The following is an 18,930-nucleotide window of genomic DNA, read 5'->3' on the forward strand; positions in this document are numbered from 1 at the left end:
GTACGCTATATATAATAGGTAAGTATATATATAGGTATGTATGTACTTAGATATATAATATAAAGTAGAATTACTTATTACAATCATAATTAATTAATTCTTATTTATATTTAATACGATAATTATTATTAATAATGTAATAATTATAATGAATATTGCATTATTATTACTTCTTTATAATACAATATTATTTACGATAAGAATGAATTTTTAAATAAATAATTAATATTATTAATAATTGTATTCTTTCAAAGACGCATTTCGAGATATATTTATAGAATTTTCTAAGAAGTTTCTAGAATACTTTTCAAATGAAACTAACCATATTGGATAAAAAAGATGACTCAAGAATAAAACCGGCTGGGTCGAAAATAACTTTCTATTTCGGTAGTGTCTGGTAAGTTCCTCTATTTATAGAATGGAGGGTGTATACAATAGGATGCTTTTGCTTCAATACATATAAATATAGTATAAATATTATCCTGAAAGGTATATTTATTGTCTATATAAAAATGTTGTATTGTGTCACTTCATATCTTTTAAAAAGGATAAAAATTTGACAAAATTTAAGTAAAATTTCTTATTACGAATCCAATAAAATATTTATAGTTAAATAAATATTTGAAGTATAATACAATGAAAATTTTTTGATTTAGCATGATATAATATTATGAAATATTTGTATATTAATATGAAAATATATATAGAGAATCTTAATTCATAAAAAAATGTTGATATGAAAAGATAAAATAGATAAAATTTTAAAAAACTCTCTACTTGTTACATACAATTTTAATATTATATTATGATATATTTGTGTGATATATATATATATATATATATATATATATATATATATATATAAACATATATATATATATATGTTTGTGTGACATAATACAATATTATGAAACGTTTGTTGATATGAAGAGATAACATAGAAAAAATTTATTATAAAGTTTACATTTACAATATTGAAAACAAATTATTATAACAAGATGTTAAAAAAAGTAATATCATTAATTAATCTGACAAAGTTAATTTTGTTAATGTATGTTAATTTAATCTTTTCATTTCTGAAATCGTTTTTATCTATAAGAATTCTCAATCGTCAACAATACAACGATAAGACAGAGTTTAGCATCGAAGAAGCATTTCTCTCTCTCTCTCTCTCTCCCTCTTTCTCTCCCTCTCTCTCTCTTTTTTTCTTTCTCTCTTTTACTTTAAACAAGCCAATAATATTCTAAGAAAAATCCGGAGATATGATAACTATGTCTTCCATGCTTCTTCCGGTATTTTGATTGTCTTCAGTTGGTCAAAAAGAGTCCAAAACAAAACGATACCGTAAGAGTAGAATAGTAAGTGTTAAAACAAAAAGAAAAAAGAATTCTTCTACACTATTGTACGACAATATTGTTATCTCGTTCAGTTAGAACCAGTCGTAGAATATAATCTTGTTAATATCCTGAGTAATACCCGCGTGCCTTCTCCTTAATGTAACAAGCGCCGCCCAGAAAACCTCATTAGTGATAATCTCGTTCTGTGATCTTAATAACGATAGAACGACGCCATCGTTCTTCGCATTTAAAACGATACACACGTGTTCCTAAATACTTACTTACTTAAGTAATATTTTTCTCTCTTCTATAATAGATAGATTTACGCATTAAAAATTCGATCGTTTGAAATGCAAGCTTTAAAAATTTGTATTGCTATAGATGATAAATAAATTACGAATTGTTTTACAAATTATATATCGTAAAATTAATAATTCGTAATTGTATTGTGAAATTGAAATAATTAATCGTACTATATATCATAAATTATGATAAAAAAACAAAAAGAAAGAAAAAAAATTAGAAAATCTTTATTAATTCTATGATCATCGGGAAGGAAATTTAAAGTCCGAACACAACCGGTATGAAATAACTCGTGTCGTTGATCCTAAAATCATTACAATGATACTAATAAAAATCATAAATTATATTGTTAGGACAATGATCGTTAACTATTCTCAAATAATAATTAATACATAACATATTATTGATTCTAAGACTATCATAGAATATTAAAGTCAATGCTTTTAATAAACGTATTATTGATCCTAAAGCCATAATCAAGAATTATAGTAAATCTTAAAGTTTCTACACGAAGTACAGTTTATACACTATTACGAGGTCTATGGTCATTGATTCTTTTATTATAAATCAAATGGCCTATAAAACGAATATTGTTTGTCTATATGAACAAGACAATAGACTATAAATTTGGTTAGTTAGTAGTATTTGTCGAACTATATAAATGATTTCTTTGTGACAAGTATGGTCAAAATTCGGATAATCCTAGGAAAGCAAAGTTGGCCGCAAATAGGACCTCGTATACTTGCGAGGGGTTAATTACATTCTTGCAAGTCCGCACGAACGAGTGAAACCGCATCTGCTTCCTCGATTGCACTTTAGCAAACCACAGTGCAATAAACGGTAGCGCTGCGGGACCCCAACTCAGAGACCTTTAAAGCGTCCAGAAACGTTTTCGCACATATGCAGAAACTCTTTGAACGTTCTTTACCGTGGGATCACAGAATTTCTTTTTCCTTAAATTTTACGAAAATAACAGATAAGTTAAAGGACATCGAACGCTCTTAACCTTGATCTCTTTGTAAGATAATTCTAGTTAATATTATTTAGATATTATTTCATTTTCATTTTTAACGAATTTGTTATACCAATAACTAAATTTATACAAAATTTGAATGTATCCTGTTATGTGATCTTTTAATTAATATATGTTATGTGATCTTTTATTCGTCCGTTTATTTGTTTTTATTTTTTTGCATTTTACAGATTGATTATTTATATTATTAATTAAAGAAAACAAAAAAAAGTTGTCTTGGATATTATTGTACAATTTTCTTTTTTTTATATTAATTTGTTAATATTTTTTTCTCCATAAATATATTATTTTCATTAAATTATTAAGGTAAGTATTAAGAGGATACGATTTTTTTTTAATGAAATGAATTTTCGTGAAATAATTTGTCTGAATTATTATTCATTTTGCAGGTTAAACTTTGTAAAAGATCGAGAAATCTTTTCTGAGAAAAGAAAATTGAAAGATCGTAGAGAGTAGCGATAGTCGAGAAAAGTCGAAAGGAATTATTCAGCCGTTCGAAAGGGGTAGAGAGAGAGAGAGAGGCGCGAAGGAACGAAATCTCGCGGGGGTGGGGCGAACGAGGCACGATGCGGGAGAGCCCCACCCCCACCTGCTTTCCCAATGGGAAGCTCCGCCTCCAGGAGGCCGCGTGACGTCACGCGGACACTTGTTACGCCTTGCCGTTCGAACGTCGCTCTGCTCTGCTTGGATACTGTATGTATTATAAATCGCGTATAACACTTAAACGTCCATATTTAGCCTATCTCGAAAAATTATTTGTTCTGTCTCTTTTTTTGTTTTTATTTATTTATTTATTTATTTATTTATTTATTTATTTTCCTATTTTTATTTTTATTCTTTTATTTTTTCCCTCGTTTTTTTTTTTGTTTAATGCTTTACCTATCACATTTAATTATTCAAAATATATCGATTTATTCGTCGGATTAGAAGGAAGAAAAAAATATATAACATGAAAAATTCGTATCGTTTTTTAACGAGAAAGACTAATTAGTTTTTCTCGTTACTCCGACGACTTCTTCGAAATTTTAATGTTCTCCTTCGAAACCACACAAATAGCGATAAAACTTGGCCACCGCAAGAATCTTGTCTCAAGGGAAAGAGTACGATAACACATAGTTCTTGGACGATACCGTTCTTTTTTTTTTCTTTCTTTCTTTCTTTCTTTCTTTCTTTCCTTTTTCTTTCCTTTTCTTTTCTTTTCTTTTCATTTCTTTTCGTTTCTCTTATTAGTTTTTTAAAACAGTATCTTGAAACGTATTTATGCGATCATATATACGTTTATCATAGACGTTAGGATTTAATTAGGATAAAATTACGAATTAATAGTAATATTTTATGTAATTTATGAAGACTCGATATATCAATAATATGAGGATTCGATCGGATCCCGGAAAAACTTGTAAGTAAACGTTTAAGAAAAGTATTGTTGCACGAATGACGCACCGGGAAATACCATGATATCTTTACGAGGATTCCCATTTGCATTTGAAATTTACATTCGAGTGTTCTGCATTATCGATATAACTTATTTTTAATATCGTATCATCATATCCAATAAATCTCTAAATTTATCCCAGGATTCCGTTTAAGAAACTGAACAAAGAGATATCATCGAAGTTTCCGATTTCAATCTTGATAAATATGACCAAGTGAGAGATAGATAAAGAGAAAGAAGGAAAATTTATTGTTTAAAGAGAGGATCGGCTAAGAAGTCATTGTCGTCATTGTCGTTGTCGTCGTTGTCGTCGTCGTCGTCGTCATCATCGTCGTCGTCAATGGTGGTGGTGGTAGTGGTGGTATTTGCGATCGTAGTGGGGAGATTGGTGAAGGAGCGAGAGCGTGTCCCGTGGTGAGCGCGAGTAGGGTGGGAGGTGGAGGTGGCGGAGGAGAGCTGCGGAGGTTATGCCGACCCGGGCCGCTTCCGCGGAACACGCGGCCCGCCGAGCCGCGGCATTACGTCGCGCACCGCCGACCGCGACTGACGTTCGCGCCAACTTCGCTCAAGTTGCGATCCGCTACTCATCTATGTCCTATCTCTTTATCAGAGCCATCATTTTTATCATTTATCATTATTGATCTGAGATGTGACGAAAAGGAAGAAACGAAAAAAAAAGGGGAAAACAAAAAAAAAAGAAAAAAAAAAGAAAAGACAGGAGATCAGTGATAAAATTAATGATAATACATAAGGAAACAATAAGTCAGTTAAATCATTGTAATTTATGGATTTAGGAAAACTTTCGAGTGTTCGGAGTGATATTGTGAAGGACTCCAGTGAGCCACGTGCTTTGTGATTCCTGCGCATTTTATTCTTTTTTTTCTTTTTTTCTTTTATTTGTTTTCTTTCTTTCTTTCTTTCTTTCTTTCTTTCTTTCTTTTTTCCTTTCTTCTTTTTTTTTCCATTAGTGACTAACGATAACAGAAAGATTCAAGATACTTTAGTTATTGTTCAAGCTTTGATCAATAAGTGATTTAATCGCTTTATGAGAGAAAGAAGAAAGTCGAGGTGAGATGGAACAAGGAGAAGTTTCTATTCGATTTTAAAAGATGCAGTGAATATAAAGGATGCGCTCGATCGAAGAAGACGAATGCGCGAGCGGAGGACAACGTGGAGGTACCTGTTGGTAGCAAAGTGGTGGTCGCTCGTCGACGGGTCGACTAGCTCGGCTCCGTCGGTAAGGTCCGCTTCAAGTAAAGGTCACGACGTCTCGCGCGGAGGGTACGTGTTTGGTGGGTGACGAGGAGCGGCTACTGGCCGATGGGATGCATCTACCGGTGGGTTCCGTGGGCTGCGGGGAGAATTACGGCACCGTCGGATCTCAGGAAGGCGCCGGCCCGTGCGGTCCCTCCCTGGCACCCCTCCAAGGGGTTAACACCAGGTACCACCAGGGTGAGGACGGCGAAAACGGCGGTGGTGCCGGCGAAATGAGTGAGGGTGCCGCCGTCGGCGAACTCTGGTGGACCGAGAGACTCGTCGGTGAGGCACAGGCTGAACATCCCGGCGAACTCGTTAGAACAGGTTCGCTAGCACGATCCATTTTCCTTCTTTGATATATTACGTGTACTTGTTTGGTTAAAAACACTGTGAAGATCGAAGAATATAACTTAATCGATTAATTGGATTTTTCGATAATCACTTTATTAAAGCCGATCTTTTAGAAAGGAATCATTTACATAAATGCATATTATTGTTTATCTTTCGTAGAAACATTTTTCTTTTTTTTTTATTTTTTTATACCATTCATATCTCTCTATGTTTTCAGGTTCGCCGTACTTCCTCTGCAGTCAATTGCCAACTCATTGGAGATCCAACAAGACCCTACCAGTGGCTTTTAAAGTTGTAGCCCTCGGCGAGGTCGGCGATGGAACCCTCGTTACTGTTCGCGCTGGTAACGATGAAAACTGTTGCGCAGAACTACGTAACTCGACTGCACTTATGAAGAATCAAGTCGCAAAATTCAACGATCTTAGGTTCGTCGGTAGAAGTGGAAGAGGTGAGCACGATTATATCGATGATTGTTACAAAGATAGAAAAAAAAAAAACAAACAAACAAAGAAGAAAAAGGAAAAGACAAAAAGAAAACCTAACAAAAAAGTATATGTAAACAAAAAAAAAAAAGAAGAGAAAGAAAAAAAAGGTTGACACGATCTTTAGAAATTATTTTTAAAGGTATAAATGACGCGGGACTTTTTCATTTCTATTTTCACCGGTAGAAAAGATTTGCAAATATCCGCGCGAAAGTAAAACGCGTCCGGGGGAAGGGAAAGTACGAGCTGGCCTGCAGTGATTTCGAACTGCCTAAAATCACGGTTATTGTGATCATTATCATTAACCACCCTCGGGTCTCCCGCCAGCCGCTCGGCAGCCCTGTGTTCGCGAGTTCCCGCTCCCGCCGCCCCCAGAGTCATTACTCGATGTCCGCCACGAGCCCCGGCCGAACGCACGAAACAACTGGCCGTTAATCAGAAATCATCGTCTGTCTGCTAGGGAGAGAGAGAGCAAAAGAGACAGAGAGACATCGACTCCCCAAAATCAACCAGATCTTTTGATCGACAGTTTCGAGTCATTTATTTCCCCAAAGCAGAAAGCGGACAGGGGAAATCGGAAATGCAACGAGATCACCGTGTCTCTCTCTTTCGCGATCATCAAAACGGTTAATAACGAAACCAAAACGATAAAAGGTACGATGTCAAGAGCAGTCATCCATCGAATTTATAACGAATATCGAAAACGTCCGACTTCGTTGCATCGACACGTTTTTCCGTTCAGTTTGTTTGTTTATTTGTTCGTTCTTTTCCCCCGAACCCTTTCTCCCCGCTCTCTTTTCTTTCTTTTACTTTTTCTTTTTTTTCTATATCTTTTCCTACTTCTTTTTTGTCTCTTTGTTTGTTCCTTTTTCTTTCTTTCTTTCTTTCTTTCTTTCTTGTTTTTAGTTACATCGAAATTCGAATGTTCTATCGTTGTGTTTTAAGTAGCGACAATTATTTAGAGGACAGTCGGATAGATTTGTCAGGAGGTACAAATGCATTTTGCACCCTGCGCGCGTACCTACCATCGAGGATCCGGTGTTTATGAATTAACGAGCTGTACTGCTCGTACGAGCCGTTCGTTGATGGCACCATCTATGTTTCATTTGATTTCATCATGAAACGTAGGGTCGACGATTTTCAACTATGTACTTTCTGCCTTTCTCTCTATCCATCTATCTTTATCTTCCTTTCGTCCTTTTCTCTCTCTCTCTCTCTCTCTCTCTCTCTCTCTCTCTCCAACATCGGGAACGAAATCAATTAGCGTGAAAGACACTTCTCTCGCCAAAATTCTTCAACCCCTTTGTATCAATTTTTTCTCCCAGTTTCTCTCTCTCTCCCCCCGCCTCCCTCCTCACCTTCCCTCTTTCCATATCCCAGCCACCCTCCCAGATAATCCGTAATACTCAATTTCGACGATTGACCAAACTGCCCACGGTGTATTCGTATCAGCCGCGACCAAATGGAACCTCCTATCATGGAGGTTTTGTTTCCGCGACTTATTAATTTGATTGAACCGCGTCGCGTATCGCTTCCATCGACGATAACGGATTCAAGAAATTTCTACGAGTACGTACTATTATATATATATACGTGTATGTATATATATATATATATATATATATATATATATGCGAATAGAAACATGGTTGATACTCTCGTCTCTCACTTCTTTCCTTTTCTTTTATTTTCGGATTCGTAGAGAAAAATTTACCGGATATACTTAAGTACCTGCATAAATAGGATGATACCAGGTTTTAAACTTTGTTAGTATATTCTATTGATTTGAATAAGAATGTTGAATGTTGCATAAACATAAGTTCTTTAAAATTTTATTGGAAAATTACGACAAAAATAAGAATTACTTAGAGAACAATAACGGATAGCAATCGGACATGAAGTTACTACGATACATTGTAGAAATAGATCAATAATATTTTCTACTTAAGATTGGTAAAGATTTTGAAGATAATTTCTGTTACTACAATTAGTAAGCTGTAAGATTTCCTATGATACTAATTTTTAAGGTGCCAGAATTCTCTAAGTAATTCTTCTTTTTATCATAACTTTTTAATAAAGCTTAAAACATCCTATGTTTATATAACATTTCTTTTTTATTTTAACCAATAAAATATACTGACAAAGTTTGGCCGTTAAAATCTGGGACATCCTGTTTGTGTGTGTGTGTGTGTATACGTATTGTCGGACTAACTCTAGTAAATTTCTATCGAATTCGAATCGAATTCGTTAAATCAAAAAAAAGAGAAAAAAATGGAAAGAGAGACAGAGAGAGAGAGAGAGAGAAAGAAAGAGAGACAGAGAGAGAGAGAGAGAAAGAAAGAGAGAAAGAGAGAGAGCTAAGTACCTACTAAAGTTACAATTAGGCAGGTCTAAACGTGCCACGCTTCTACCTAGGGAACATCATCGAGGGTTTTGGAAAAGATAGAGAAATGAGACGAAGAGAGCCGATAGTAGCCGGATCAAAGAGGTCTGCGGAGACTAAAGCGGTCGTTCCATCATCGGGCGCGGACCTACCGGCCCGTGCCTATAATTAGTAATATACCGCAGTCTATATCGACACGGCTGAAATTACCAGCGATAGTAATTATTTGACAATTGCAGAGACATCCTGTTTCGAGACTCTCTCTCTCTCTCTCTCTCTCTCTACCTCTCTCTTTCTCCTTCTCCGTTCATTCCGCTACCCTTCATAGTCTCTCTCTGCCTCCCTTTCTCTCTCTCTCTCTCTCTTTCTCTCTCTCTGGACCACTACTTCGTCCTTCTCCTCCTCCTCGCCCAGAAGACCTCCTCCTCCTCCTCCTCCTCTTCCTCCTCTTTCTCCTCCTCCTCTTGATGCTCATGTCCCCTCTGCCTCGTCGCCACGAGTATTAACGGACGGTTTCGAGTGGTTTCGGGTGGTTGTGTGGGCGGTTTGGGATGGCGCTCATCCTCGTTTCTCGCTATGTTACCAACACGCATATACAGAGAGACATTGTAATACACATACGTAGAAAAGACACATAGATATACATACTGTACGATACACTTGGATAGAAGCGTGCTGCGCTAGGAATAGAGAATCATCGCGTACGGGATAGAGAGAAGCGTGGTGCTACTCGCGTTATATAGGTGGCACATACGCGTGGCCCGGTTTTGTCCTACCGTCCGGTCTGCCCGTCCAGTCCGTCCATCCGTCCGTCCGTCTCTCCGTCTGTCCGACCATCCGTCCGTTCGTTCGTTCGTTCGTCCATCCATTCGTCCGTCCGTCCGTACGTCCATCCGTTCGTTCGTTCGTTCGTTCGTCGCTCGCGAATGCACAGCCCGGCTCCTGTCTCTGCAGATGACCGTTCCCATCATCGAGTATTAACCGCAGCTTCGGGCACGAAGAGAGGGGGTTGGCAGTCGGCTGTGCGGCATTATTAGCCCCAAATGCGATGGACTCTAGCCGTTCTGATCGGAGGTAGGGTGAAAGGGGACGAGAGGGGGATGGGGGTGGTGCGGCAGAGCTCGAAAAGCGACGATCACTTCGACTTGACTACGATTTTCTTCTTTTTCCCTTCGGCCAATCTTAGGGATTGTTCCTCGCGACATTTTTTCTGACAATTGTTAAGAACATGCCGAATGAATTCAATTTTGAATCCTGATTTGTCATAAATCGAAGTGCATAAGCCCGTCGGTTTATTAGGTCTTTCTACAGAATCTTTCATGATGCACTATCACCACACGAGAATAATTGGAGAATTTTGATCGAATTTGAAGATTTTATGACACTAGTAGACCCATCGAATCGTCTCGATTGCAGGTACACTTCGTTAGGTAGATTCGTCAGAACGATTCACATTTTGTATTGCAGCGGAGCAATGACGAGAACAAGAATACAATGATGGATGAAAGAGAGAGACAGAAACAGAGAGACAGAGAGAGAGAGAGAGAGAGAGAAAGAGAGAGAGCGACAGCAGATCGGTGAGCGATTGCAGAATAAAAGATAGAGCGGGAGAAGGTGAGAGGGGAAAAGGGGTATATAACTAGGATATAACGCTATGGTGTGTTCTCTCTCTCTGCAGTCAGTTGCAGTTCCCGTGGGTGGTGGTGGCGGGGTTAGGAGGGTGTTTGATGCCGGTTATCATGTTGACAGACACAGCGAGGTGGACCTAGGTGCACCAAGGGGAGACAATTACAAATCGTTGACGTTTACGCCAACACAAACGAATACATGTCCGCGACGCGTTAGATCGTCTCTTCGTGATCACCCAACGATAGGACGTCTCGTTTTTTTCTTCCAATCATTTTTCCACTTTTCACGAACTAAAAACAATGATCGAAAGTTATAATACAATACCTGTTCGTGCGTGATCGGCAAAATGATTATTATAGAAATCTACCGAAGCGATCTTGTCTTTCGAATGCGAGACAAAGTAACGTAAATTCGAAGAAATGTGCTCGTGGATTCTATCGGTAAAATGAGACAAGAAGGGACTTCTCTCTCGTTCTATACGGACGAGAAGGTAGGAGCGGCGAATTACCAAATGCATATTAGCGCGCGATGGGCCGTTTAAGAGCGCGTAGTCAATCTCTCCGACAGACATTTATGGAGAGGGAATTAATATACCGGACCTTCAACCTCGAGACCTTCGCTAGTGATATATGTACACGCTTGCTCCACCCCCTTCTAAACGTTCGTTTCTCTTCTTTCAGTTTCTTCTTATTTTCTTAATTTTTTATTATTACTTTTTTTATTGTTTCTTTTTTTATAATTTTTCTTTTCTTTTTTTTATTTTTTTAATTCTTTAAAATTCTTTTCCATTTCTTTTTCTCTTCTTCTACTTTTTCGTCTTCTTCATTTTCTTACTTTCATACTTTTACTTTTTAACGTCACTTAAGATGAACGATAGTACGAACTAAACGATTTCGTAACTAAACGATTTCTTCTTTTTTTTCTTTTTTTTTTTTTCTATCATTTTTGTCACAGGAAAGAGCTTTAGCATCACGATAACCGTTTCGACGAGTCCACCTCAGGTAGCAACCTATACCAGAGCGATCAAGGTGACCGTCGATGGACCGAGAGAGCCACGTTCGAAAACGAGTAAGTAGAAAAGTTTACATAGTTTGCGCGATAACGTGTCGTTACGCGCCACGATCAGATCCATCTAATGGGATGACCGGCTGCTACTAGTCCAGCATCCCCAGAAAATGTACCGATAATTCACGGAAAGTCCCTATACGCGGTAATAGCGGCGTCATTACCGAACAGATGGTGCACGATGATGCAGTGACCGAGCTACGTTACTCTTCTGCGTATGCGTGTTTTGGTTTTGCTATTCAACGTACGTCGCCCGGGTACGACAGGATCGACGTTTTTCCGTACGACGAATTTTCTCGTGCAAAAAAAACTCGAATGTTTACGGCGATTAGGGACAAAGAGTTTTTTTCAAAACGAACTAATTTCTTTCGGATGTATTTCTCTCCCTCTCTCTCTCTTTCTCTCTCTCTCTCCCTCTCTCTCTCTCTCTCTCTCTCTGTCTCTCTCTCTCTCTCTCTCTATCTCTCTATACCTATACGATGTATCCATGTATCTGTGCATATAAAAAAAGAAAGGGGGATCGTTATTTCGATATCAGATTAATAGCCGCTGCGGAATCGACCGCGGAGTACGGGCAGGTTTTTGCGGACGATTCGCATTTGTTGGATAAAGTATTGATGGGCGTAGGGCAATGCGTGCTCGCTGGACTCGCTAGTAATTTTTTTGTTTTTGCTCTTTTTTTTCATTTTTTTTTCTTTTTTATTTTTTTTCAAAATGCTCCGTTTGATTGATTCCGCTTATTCGCCAATTTTTCAGTTATCGCTCGGTATTATTTCAAAAGGGATTAGACTAGTACTACATGTACTACATATGCACCGTGCATGATAATAGATTCGTACTTTAAGATTATCGTTGCTTCACAAAGGATAGAGAATTAATAGTAAAAAAAATTTGTCTTCCTTTCCTTTTTTTTTCTTTTTTTTTTTTTCAAAACGATCAATGATCCCACTCGATTCTGGTTCGTATCGTATCGGTCATTTACCCACAATGAATGGAGTTGTATGTACATTGATTAAAAGTGTCGACGTAGGATGCCTCGTAACGAGCCACGTTTACATATCGATGTCCGCTCTTGTCAGAAATTAATATAAAATTAATTAACTTCGATTAAATAATTAAATCTATATCCAAACCGTGAGCGAAAACAATGAACATTTCCATTCCGTGTTTCAAAATAGCGAACTGACGTGCGACAGGTTATACGGATATTCGTGCGACGCAACGCAGGAACGAGCGAGCGCGTGCAATGATGTATTTGTCAGAATTCCTCGCTCGGCATTTAACAGTTTACGCTTCATTAGTGACCGCACGGTAAATATATTTTTAAGCTTTACGCAACTTTATAAAAGGGCGTTCGTGGATTTGTATATAAAATTTTCTATAAAAAGAAAAAAGAGAAAAAAACACAAAAAAAAGAGGAAAAAAGGAAGAGAGAAACAAAAAGTCGTAAAATAAATCTCTCGTCTTATATTAACGCAACGAAATATCAAAGAGTTAAACGAATGGACGAAATGTTGCTTAACAAAATTCAGGATATTATTTTCGAAAATGAAATTACCATATCGTTATCATCCCTTTTGAAAGTGAGTCAATAAAAAAATAAATAAATAATTAAAAAAAGAAAAAATAAGGGAACGTAGCCGACCTACTGACACCTTCGAGGAATCATTTGAAAAACAAGAAGAAAAGAAGAAAGACAAAAGAAAAATACAGGAAGAAGAAGAAGAAGAAGAAGAAGAACAAGAATAAGAAACAAAACAGAAGAATAAGAAAAAGAAGAAAAAGAAATAGAAGAAAAAGAAAAAGCGTGTCGCGTGGAGAGGCGAAACTAAGCGCGAGCAGCCCTCAGAAAGTTTGGCCACGCACGACGACATATTGCATATATGGGGTTGTCAAGGATAGCGTGTTGTTTGGACAGCACGCACCGTATGGACGATCTATGAGAAAGAAACGTGTATAAACATATACATACATACATACATATTTATATATATATATATATATATATATATATTTATATATTTAAAAATATAGATGTATTAGTACAGTATACGTAGAAGCTCGTAGAGGCATCGACGGACCGTCGGGCGAAACACGAGGAGTGAGCCGAGTTTCATTGTCCTCTCTCTTTCCCTCTCATTCACTCTCACTCTGAACGCGGCAACGAGACAATGCTTTGGACGCCCCGCAGACACCTGCCGTTCCTCATTATTACACGGATAATCGCGAGCTTTTTGTTAAGCGAAAATCGTCCTCTCCCTCTCCCTACATCCATAACCTCTTTCCTCCCTCTTTCCACCGTTATCTCTTTCACCCCTCCTCAACCTATAGCACGCCGTCCTCGTTTCACTTCACCGGTAGGCCACCGACGGTAATCGAGCAATTTCTGTAATTCGTCGCTCGGCATCACGTGGAAATGCGAATCGGAGGGGTTGTAATCGTGCGAAATGAGGTCGATCGTGGAGGGATGAAACTACCGAGTCGGTAGAATTATTATCAACATTCCGTACTCTTGCTTTTTAGAAATGTTTAACGAGATTTACCAATGTTCATGGTACTTAATTACTTCGACATTTTCTTCTAACAAATCGAGAGAACAATGACAGAACAAAAATCAAATCAAATCGAGGATTTTTTCAATGTTTAATTAATATATCGATGAATTATGTATATTTCTATATAACGAGAAAGAGAGAGAGAGAGAGAGAGAGAGAGAGAAAGAGAGATAGGTGATCGTAAAACAACAAATGAATTTCCCGTCGGGAGCATCGTGGCGAATCAGCGAGGCGAACTTGTCAAGCGAACTTTTATCGTCCGGCCAAGCTCGCGTCCTCTTTGATCTAGTTCCAGTTCGGATCAAACGTGCGCGTTCGCGAGAGAGGTTCGATCGAACAGCGTAAAGCAGAATAGAGTTCAAATTGATATTTCGAGAAAGAGAAGAGAGGGAGTGAAAGAGAGAAAGAGAAGGAGAGGGAGAGAGAGAGAGAGTAGAAAGAGAGAGAGAAAGAGAGAGAGAGAGAGAGAGAGAGAGGAGGTCTCTCTCGCGAAACAAAGTGGCCGCCAGCCGTCACCCGTGGTCCAAAATCATCGAAATGTTCCCGACCGAAACAATATCGATGGACAGATGCTGTCAGTCAAAGGTCGAAATTGAATTTGCTTCGTTGGTAATTGCTCCGCGTTTGGAATATCGTCGATTAGCATGGGCATATCCCAGGGTCTCTGGGTCCCGCGAAATCATTACTGGCTTTGATAGAAAAGGAATACCCCCGTGATATCTAATTGTCGATGAATTTTCAACGATATCGATCGCTCTATCCCTCCTGACGGTCGGTCACCGACGTCAAATACACAAAACAAAATAATACAAACAAATACATATCTACAATTTATTTTCCAACTTTCATATATATATATATATATATATATATATATATATATATATATGTATATATATTACCAAAAGAAAAAGAAACAAATATAGATATATTGTACATATACGTACATACATACATATGTATAGACATATATATATATATACATCTCATCTGCTGTATATCACGATTCGCTAAATCGTTATATTTCTTGAGAATCCGAGAATCTAAAGAAATTCTTGATAGAATAATTTAAATCAAATCTATATTATATAAACGTTAATTATTTATTCCTCTATAATGATAGAATTATCAATACATCTCGTATAGTAACTTTTAACGGGAAGAAAAAGAAATTCGAATCAAGATCCTCGCAATATTCGTCCCAGTCGCAGACCCCTAATGTCAAGAAGGACGTAAGACGCGGAGGAGTGGAGGGGGACCCGTTTATTAGAGAGGAGGAAAAAACCCCGCTATTTCCGTCAACCGGGACTTGCCACACTTTGATTAGATAAGTCCACTACTCGTGCTTTTAGAGATTGGAATTATGCTCTCTTGCTTTCTTTCTCTCTTTCTCTCTCTCTCTCTCTCTCTCTCTCTCTTTCGCTCTCTCTCTCTCTCTCTCTCTCTCTCTTTTTCTCTCTCTGGTCTCTTAAAAACGAAGAGAACGATTCGTTAGTTCCCATTATCCTCCTCTAGCTCGTAGATACGATACGAACGATAAGTGATAACCGCCTCTGCGACGGGGCGTCGAAGAAAACGCACGGATAAAGTAAAAAGCCTTATCACGCAACGTATCCATTGGCGTGTTCCGATAAGAAATCATGTAACGAGTCCAACCTCCAGGACGTACGAAGTCAACGTTAAAATTTCCAACGGGTTCGTTAAATACTATAAGTTAATTCGTACGATGATCGATCATTGTAGAAGAATTAATAAGCGCGTTATGTAAGCAAATAATTTTATTATTATTATTATTATTATCATTCATGAATTAATTCGCGAATATTGAGGCAAGGACACACGATTTATTCGAATAATCTCGTAGTCTTCGATTGATGAACCATCGAGTGTTTAGCCATCTGTGTCTTTGCAACGATTTCGTGTAGTTTGTGGTCAAATTTTATTTATCGTTCATCCTTTCTTTCTTTTCGAAGAGATGTTTCTCTCTCTATCTCTATCTCCCTCTTATTCTCCTCCTTTCTTTCTTTTTTCCTTACCTGACCGAATACAATTTGTCCGATCTTCTTCCTTTTCTTTTTTCATTTTTTCTCTTCTTTTCTTTTCTTTTCTCCAAGCTGTAATCTTTTTATTTTACAAACAACATGAGAACGTGTATCACGTGATCGAGAAAACAGAAAGATTGATAGATATTTCGGAATAGATAGATAGCTAGATAGAGACATACCATAACAGGCAAGTTCTCTATCAAGTTACGGTGATACGAATCCGCTATCCGTCTTTGAGGGTAATCGTTCGATACCGCGCATGCATTGTGGGCTTCGACGATAAACTCGCTTCACTACAATAGCGGATTAACCTATCGGCGATCTACCGCGTAGATGCCGCGATACTTGGATCCGGATTCTGTCGGTTCACGAATGGACGGAATGCGCGGAATGCTATTGAAGTCAATCGAGATACGGACCACTCGAGTTTCTTAATTATCCCACTCTGCGAGCTTAATTACACAAACATCTTCCTCTCTCTCTCTCTCTCTCTCTCTTCTGTTGATACGACCACCCATGGTACTTCATTTCGATAATCAGTGATAGATTAATTCGAGCAAAAATACAACGTTTTAAAGCGAATAAGTGTTTTTAATCAACAACGTCGGAATTATTATATGCGATGATTGATAATTAAATCGTACGATTGTTCCAATTGATATTTCTATAAGAAAATATATCGTATGATAAATCGATCAATTTGATCCTCGTTATTTCAGGACAACAGCATCAACAATTTCGAGCTCTTGGTTTGGGTCAGAGACCATTCTTGGATGCCCCGAGCTCGTTCACCTCCCACCTACGAGAACTGGAGTCGTACAGGAGGAATAAGCATCACCATCATCACAGCAGTCACTTACACGGACAACAGACTGGCAGCAACGTCACCGCGAATTCGGTTAGCGGTGCCTGTTCCAACCCCAACAACACCGACCCAACCGCATCGCCCGCTTCCAGTACACACCTCGGAGCTACCGGAGGAGGTTCCTCTAGTTCTGCTCATCAGGATTGTTACAAGCATAGTCCTCAACACGGTGGTAAGTTCTACTTCTTCCTATCGATCAACTAACAATTACCCTTTGCTCTCGTACCTTATCTGTCCTTCACGACGCGTGCGTCGAGGAAGAACACGTATCATCAAGATATCTTGCCTAATAGCTATAATCATTCTCCCTTCGTACAACTTGCGAATCGTTGACCGCGAAACTTCCATTATGTTCATCAACTAGACTTTTCTTATTCCCCTCTTCCCAGGCTGTCCCCTTTCAAAATCAATTTCTCTTATCGTAATACAGCACAACAATAACAAAAGAGAACTACTCGTTAAACGAATATGATAATGTAGAAAAGTCTAAGGAATAGTAAAAACTATTCTGAGCTTTCGAACATAGCGACGGACGTTTGTCCATGATGGATGTTCTCAACGGTATATCATAATCTTTCTATCTCTCAGTCTCCCTTCTTCTCGGCAAGCATCCTCGTGGCTCGTGGAATAGCTCGAAACTACGCACTAAACCCACCCACCAACACCATCAGTCCTTGCCAAGGTGGGGGAATGTCCGTTGCTGAAAGAGAGAAAGAAAGAGAGAGAAAGAAAAAAAAAAGAAAGAGAGAGAGAGAGAGAGAGAGAGGAGGTAATGAGGGGCCGGGAGAAGGGAGAGGTCCGCCGTTTCGCGAGGTAATAGTTTCATACCTCGTTCCGGCTCTGCACCCTCTAATTCAACGTAATAACGACATTCAACCTGCCGTTTCCATTTCTCTCTCTCTCTCTCTCTCTCTCTTTCTCTTTTTCTCTTCTCTCTCTCTCTTTCTCTTTTTCTGTGTCTCTGTCTCTCTTCTACCCTCTCTTCGATCTCTCCGACTCACTCGGATTCACCGTTGCTTCTCTCTAGCACGAGGCAAAAGTGTCCTTTCCATGGATCGACTTGATCATTGAATCTTTCTTTCTTCCTTTTTCTCTCTGTCTGTCTATTTCTCTCTCTCTCTCTCTCTCTCTTTCTCTCTCTTTTTCTGTTCTAAAACATCAGTTAAATACGCTGAACAAACGACAAACAAACAGTAGAACATTTTCAAATCGATCAATTATTACCTTACGTTGAATTCCCTCGTCTATGTCTATACGTTTAAAAAAAAAAAAGAAAAAAACGGACGATGACGAATTTAATTTGTACTCTCGTTTATTAAGAAATTTTACCGGAAGCACGATAGTTAGTAGCAGCAAAATTTCGCGAAAGAAAAGGAAAAAATGAAAAAAAGGAAGGAAGAAAGGGAGAAAGGAAGGAGGGAGGGAGTGAAGAAGGGAAGGAAGGGAACGACGAGTCACAGACGTCAAAGAGACCTCCAACGAAGTTTTATTCTTTTTCCCTTTTTTTATTTTCTTCGAAAATATTACTTGAGTAATTAATCGATACTTTTTTTTATGATATTTATTATGTTTATGATTGTCAAAAATTAAATAGAAATTTATCAAGTATATGGAGATTCGTGGATGGATCATTAAAGTCACATTCATGGATCACAATTCGATATCACGAGTTCGTAATATAATTCGGGATGCAAAAAGGCAGCTGGATCAGGCCAACTCAGGCACTTTATTTTCTACGTTGCTCGTCTCGGATCAGCGGTCTCGACCTGATCAAAGTTAAGTAGACGCGCTTCTGCTGGCGAGACCTCTTTGAAGCTACGTTGCGGTTTCTCTTTGCCCTAATCTCCTCCTCCTCCTCCATCTTCTCCTCCTCCGCATCTCTTCTCTCTTTCTCTCTCTCTCTCTCTCTCTCTCTGTCGTTCTTTTTTCGCCGATCAGCACCTTCCGGGCCAACAACTTGACTTCACCCACGTCACCTTCCTAGGTCGTCGGCTACCACCGTTTCTAATTAGCTCGTTTATCCCAGCCTTTTTGTTTTGACCTCGTTTAAAAACTCCAAAAGAATGAATCCAAGAAAAAGAGAAAAAAGAAAAAAAGAAAGAAAAGATAATAAACGGAAAAAAGAAACAAAGGAAAAAAATCTGCGTGAAAACGTAAGATCGAAAGGGAGAATATATTTCGAGGTCGATG

At 38.2% G+C, this 18,930-nt stretch overlaps 1 protein-coding gene across 3 annotated transcripts in view; it reads left to right on the forward strand.

Annotated features, from left to right (window-relative positions):
- Positions 1-4,610: 4,610 nt before the first annotated feature.
- The window catches only part of LOC124433053 (protein lozenge), a 34,086-nt gene continuing 19,766 nt past the window's right edge, over positions 4,611-18,930 (forward strand). For 2 of the 3 annotated variants that reach the window (XR_006944426.1, XM_046982577.1), the window contains exons 1-4: positions 4,611-5,689; positions 5,934-6,164; positions 11,165-11,278; positions 16,595-16,912. Coding sequence is in view for 2 of the 3 variants with exons in the window: in XM_046982577.1 (XP_046838533.1) it covers positions 5,434-5,689; positions 5,934-6,164; positions 11,165-11,278; positions 16,595-16,912 (919 nt within the window). In the remaining variant the exon portion in view is untranslated. The remainder of the gene's footprint in view (positions 5,690-5,933; positions 6,165-11,164; positions 11,279-16,594; positions 16,913-18,930) is intronic. The other variant, XM_046982578.1, reaches the window with a different exon arrangement.

Source organism: Vespa crabro, chromosome 2 (assembly GCF_910589235.1).
Source record: "Vespa crabro chromosome 2, iyVesCrab1.2, whole genome shotgun sequence".
Classification (NCBI taxonomy): Eukaryota; Metazoa; Arthropoda; class Insecta; order Hymenoptera; family Vespidae; genus Vespa; species Vespa crabro.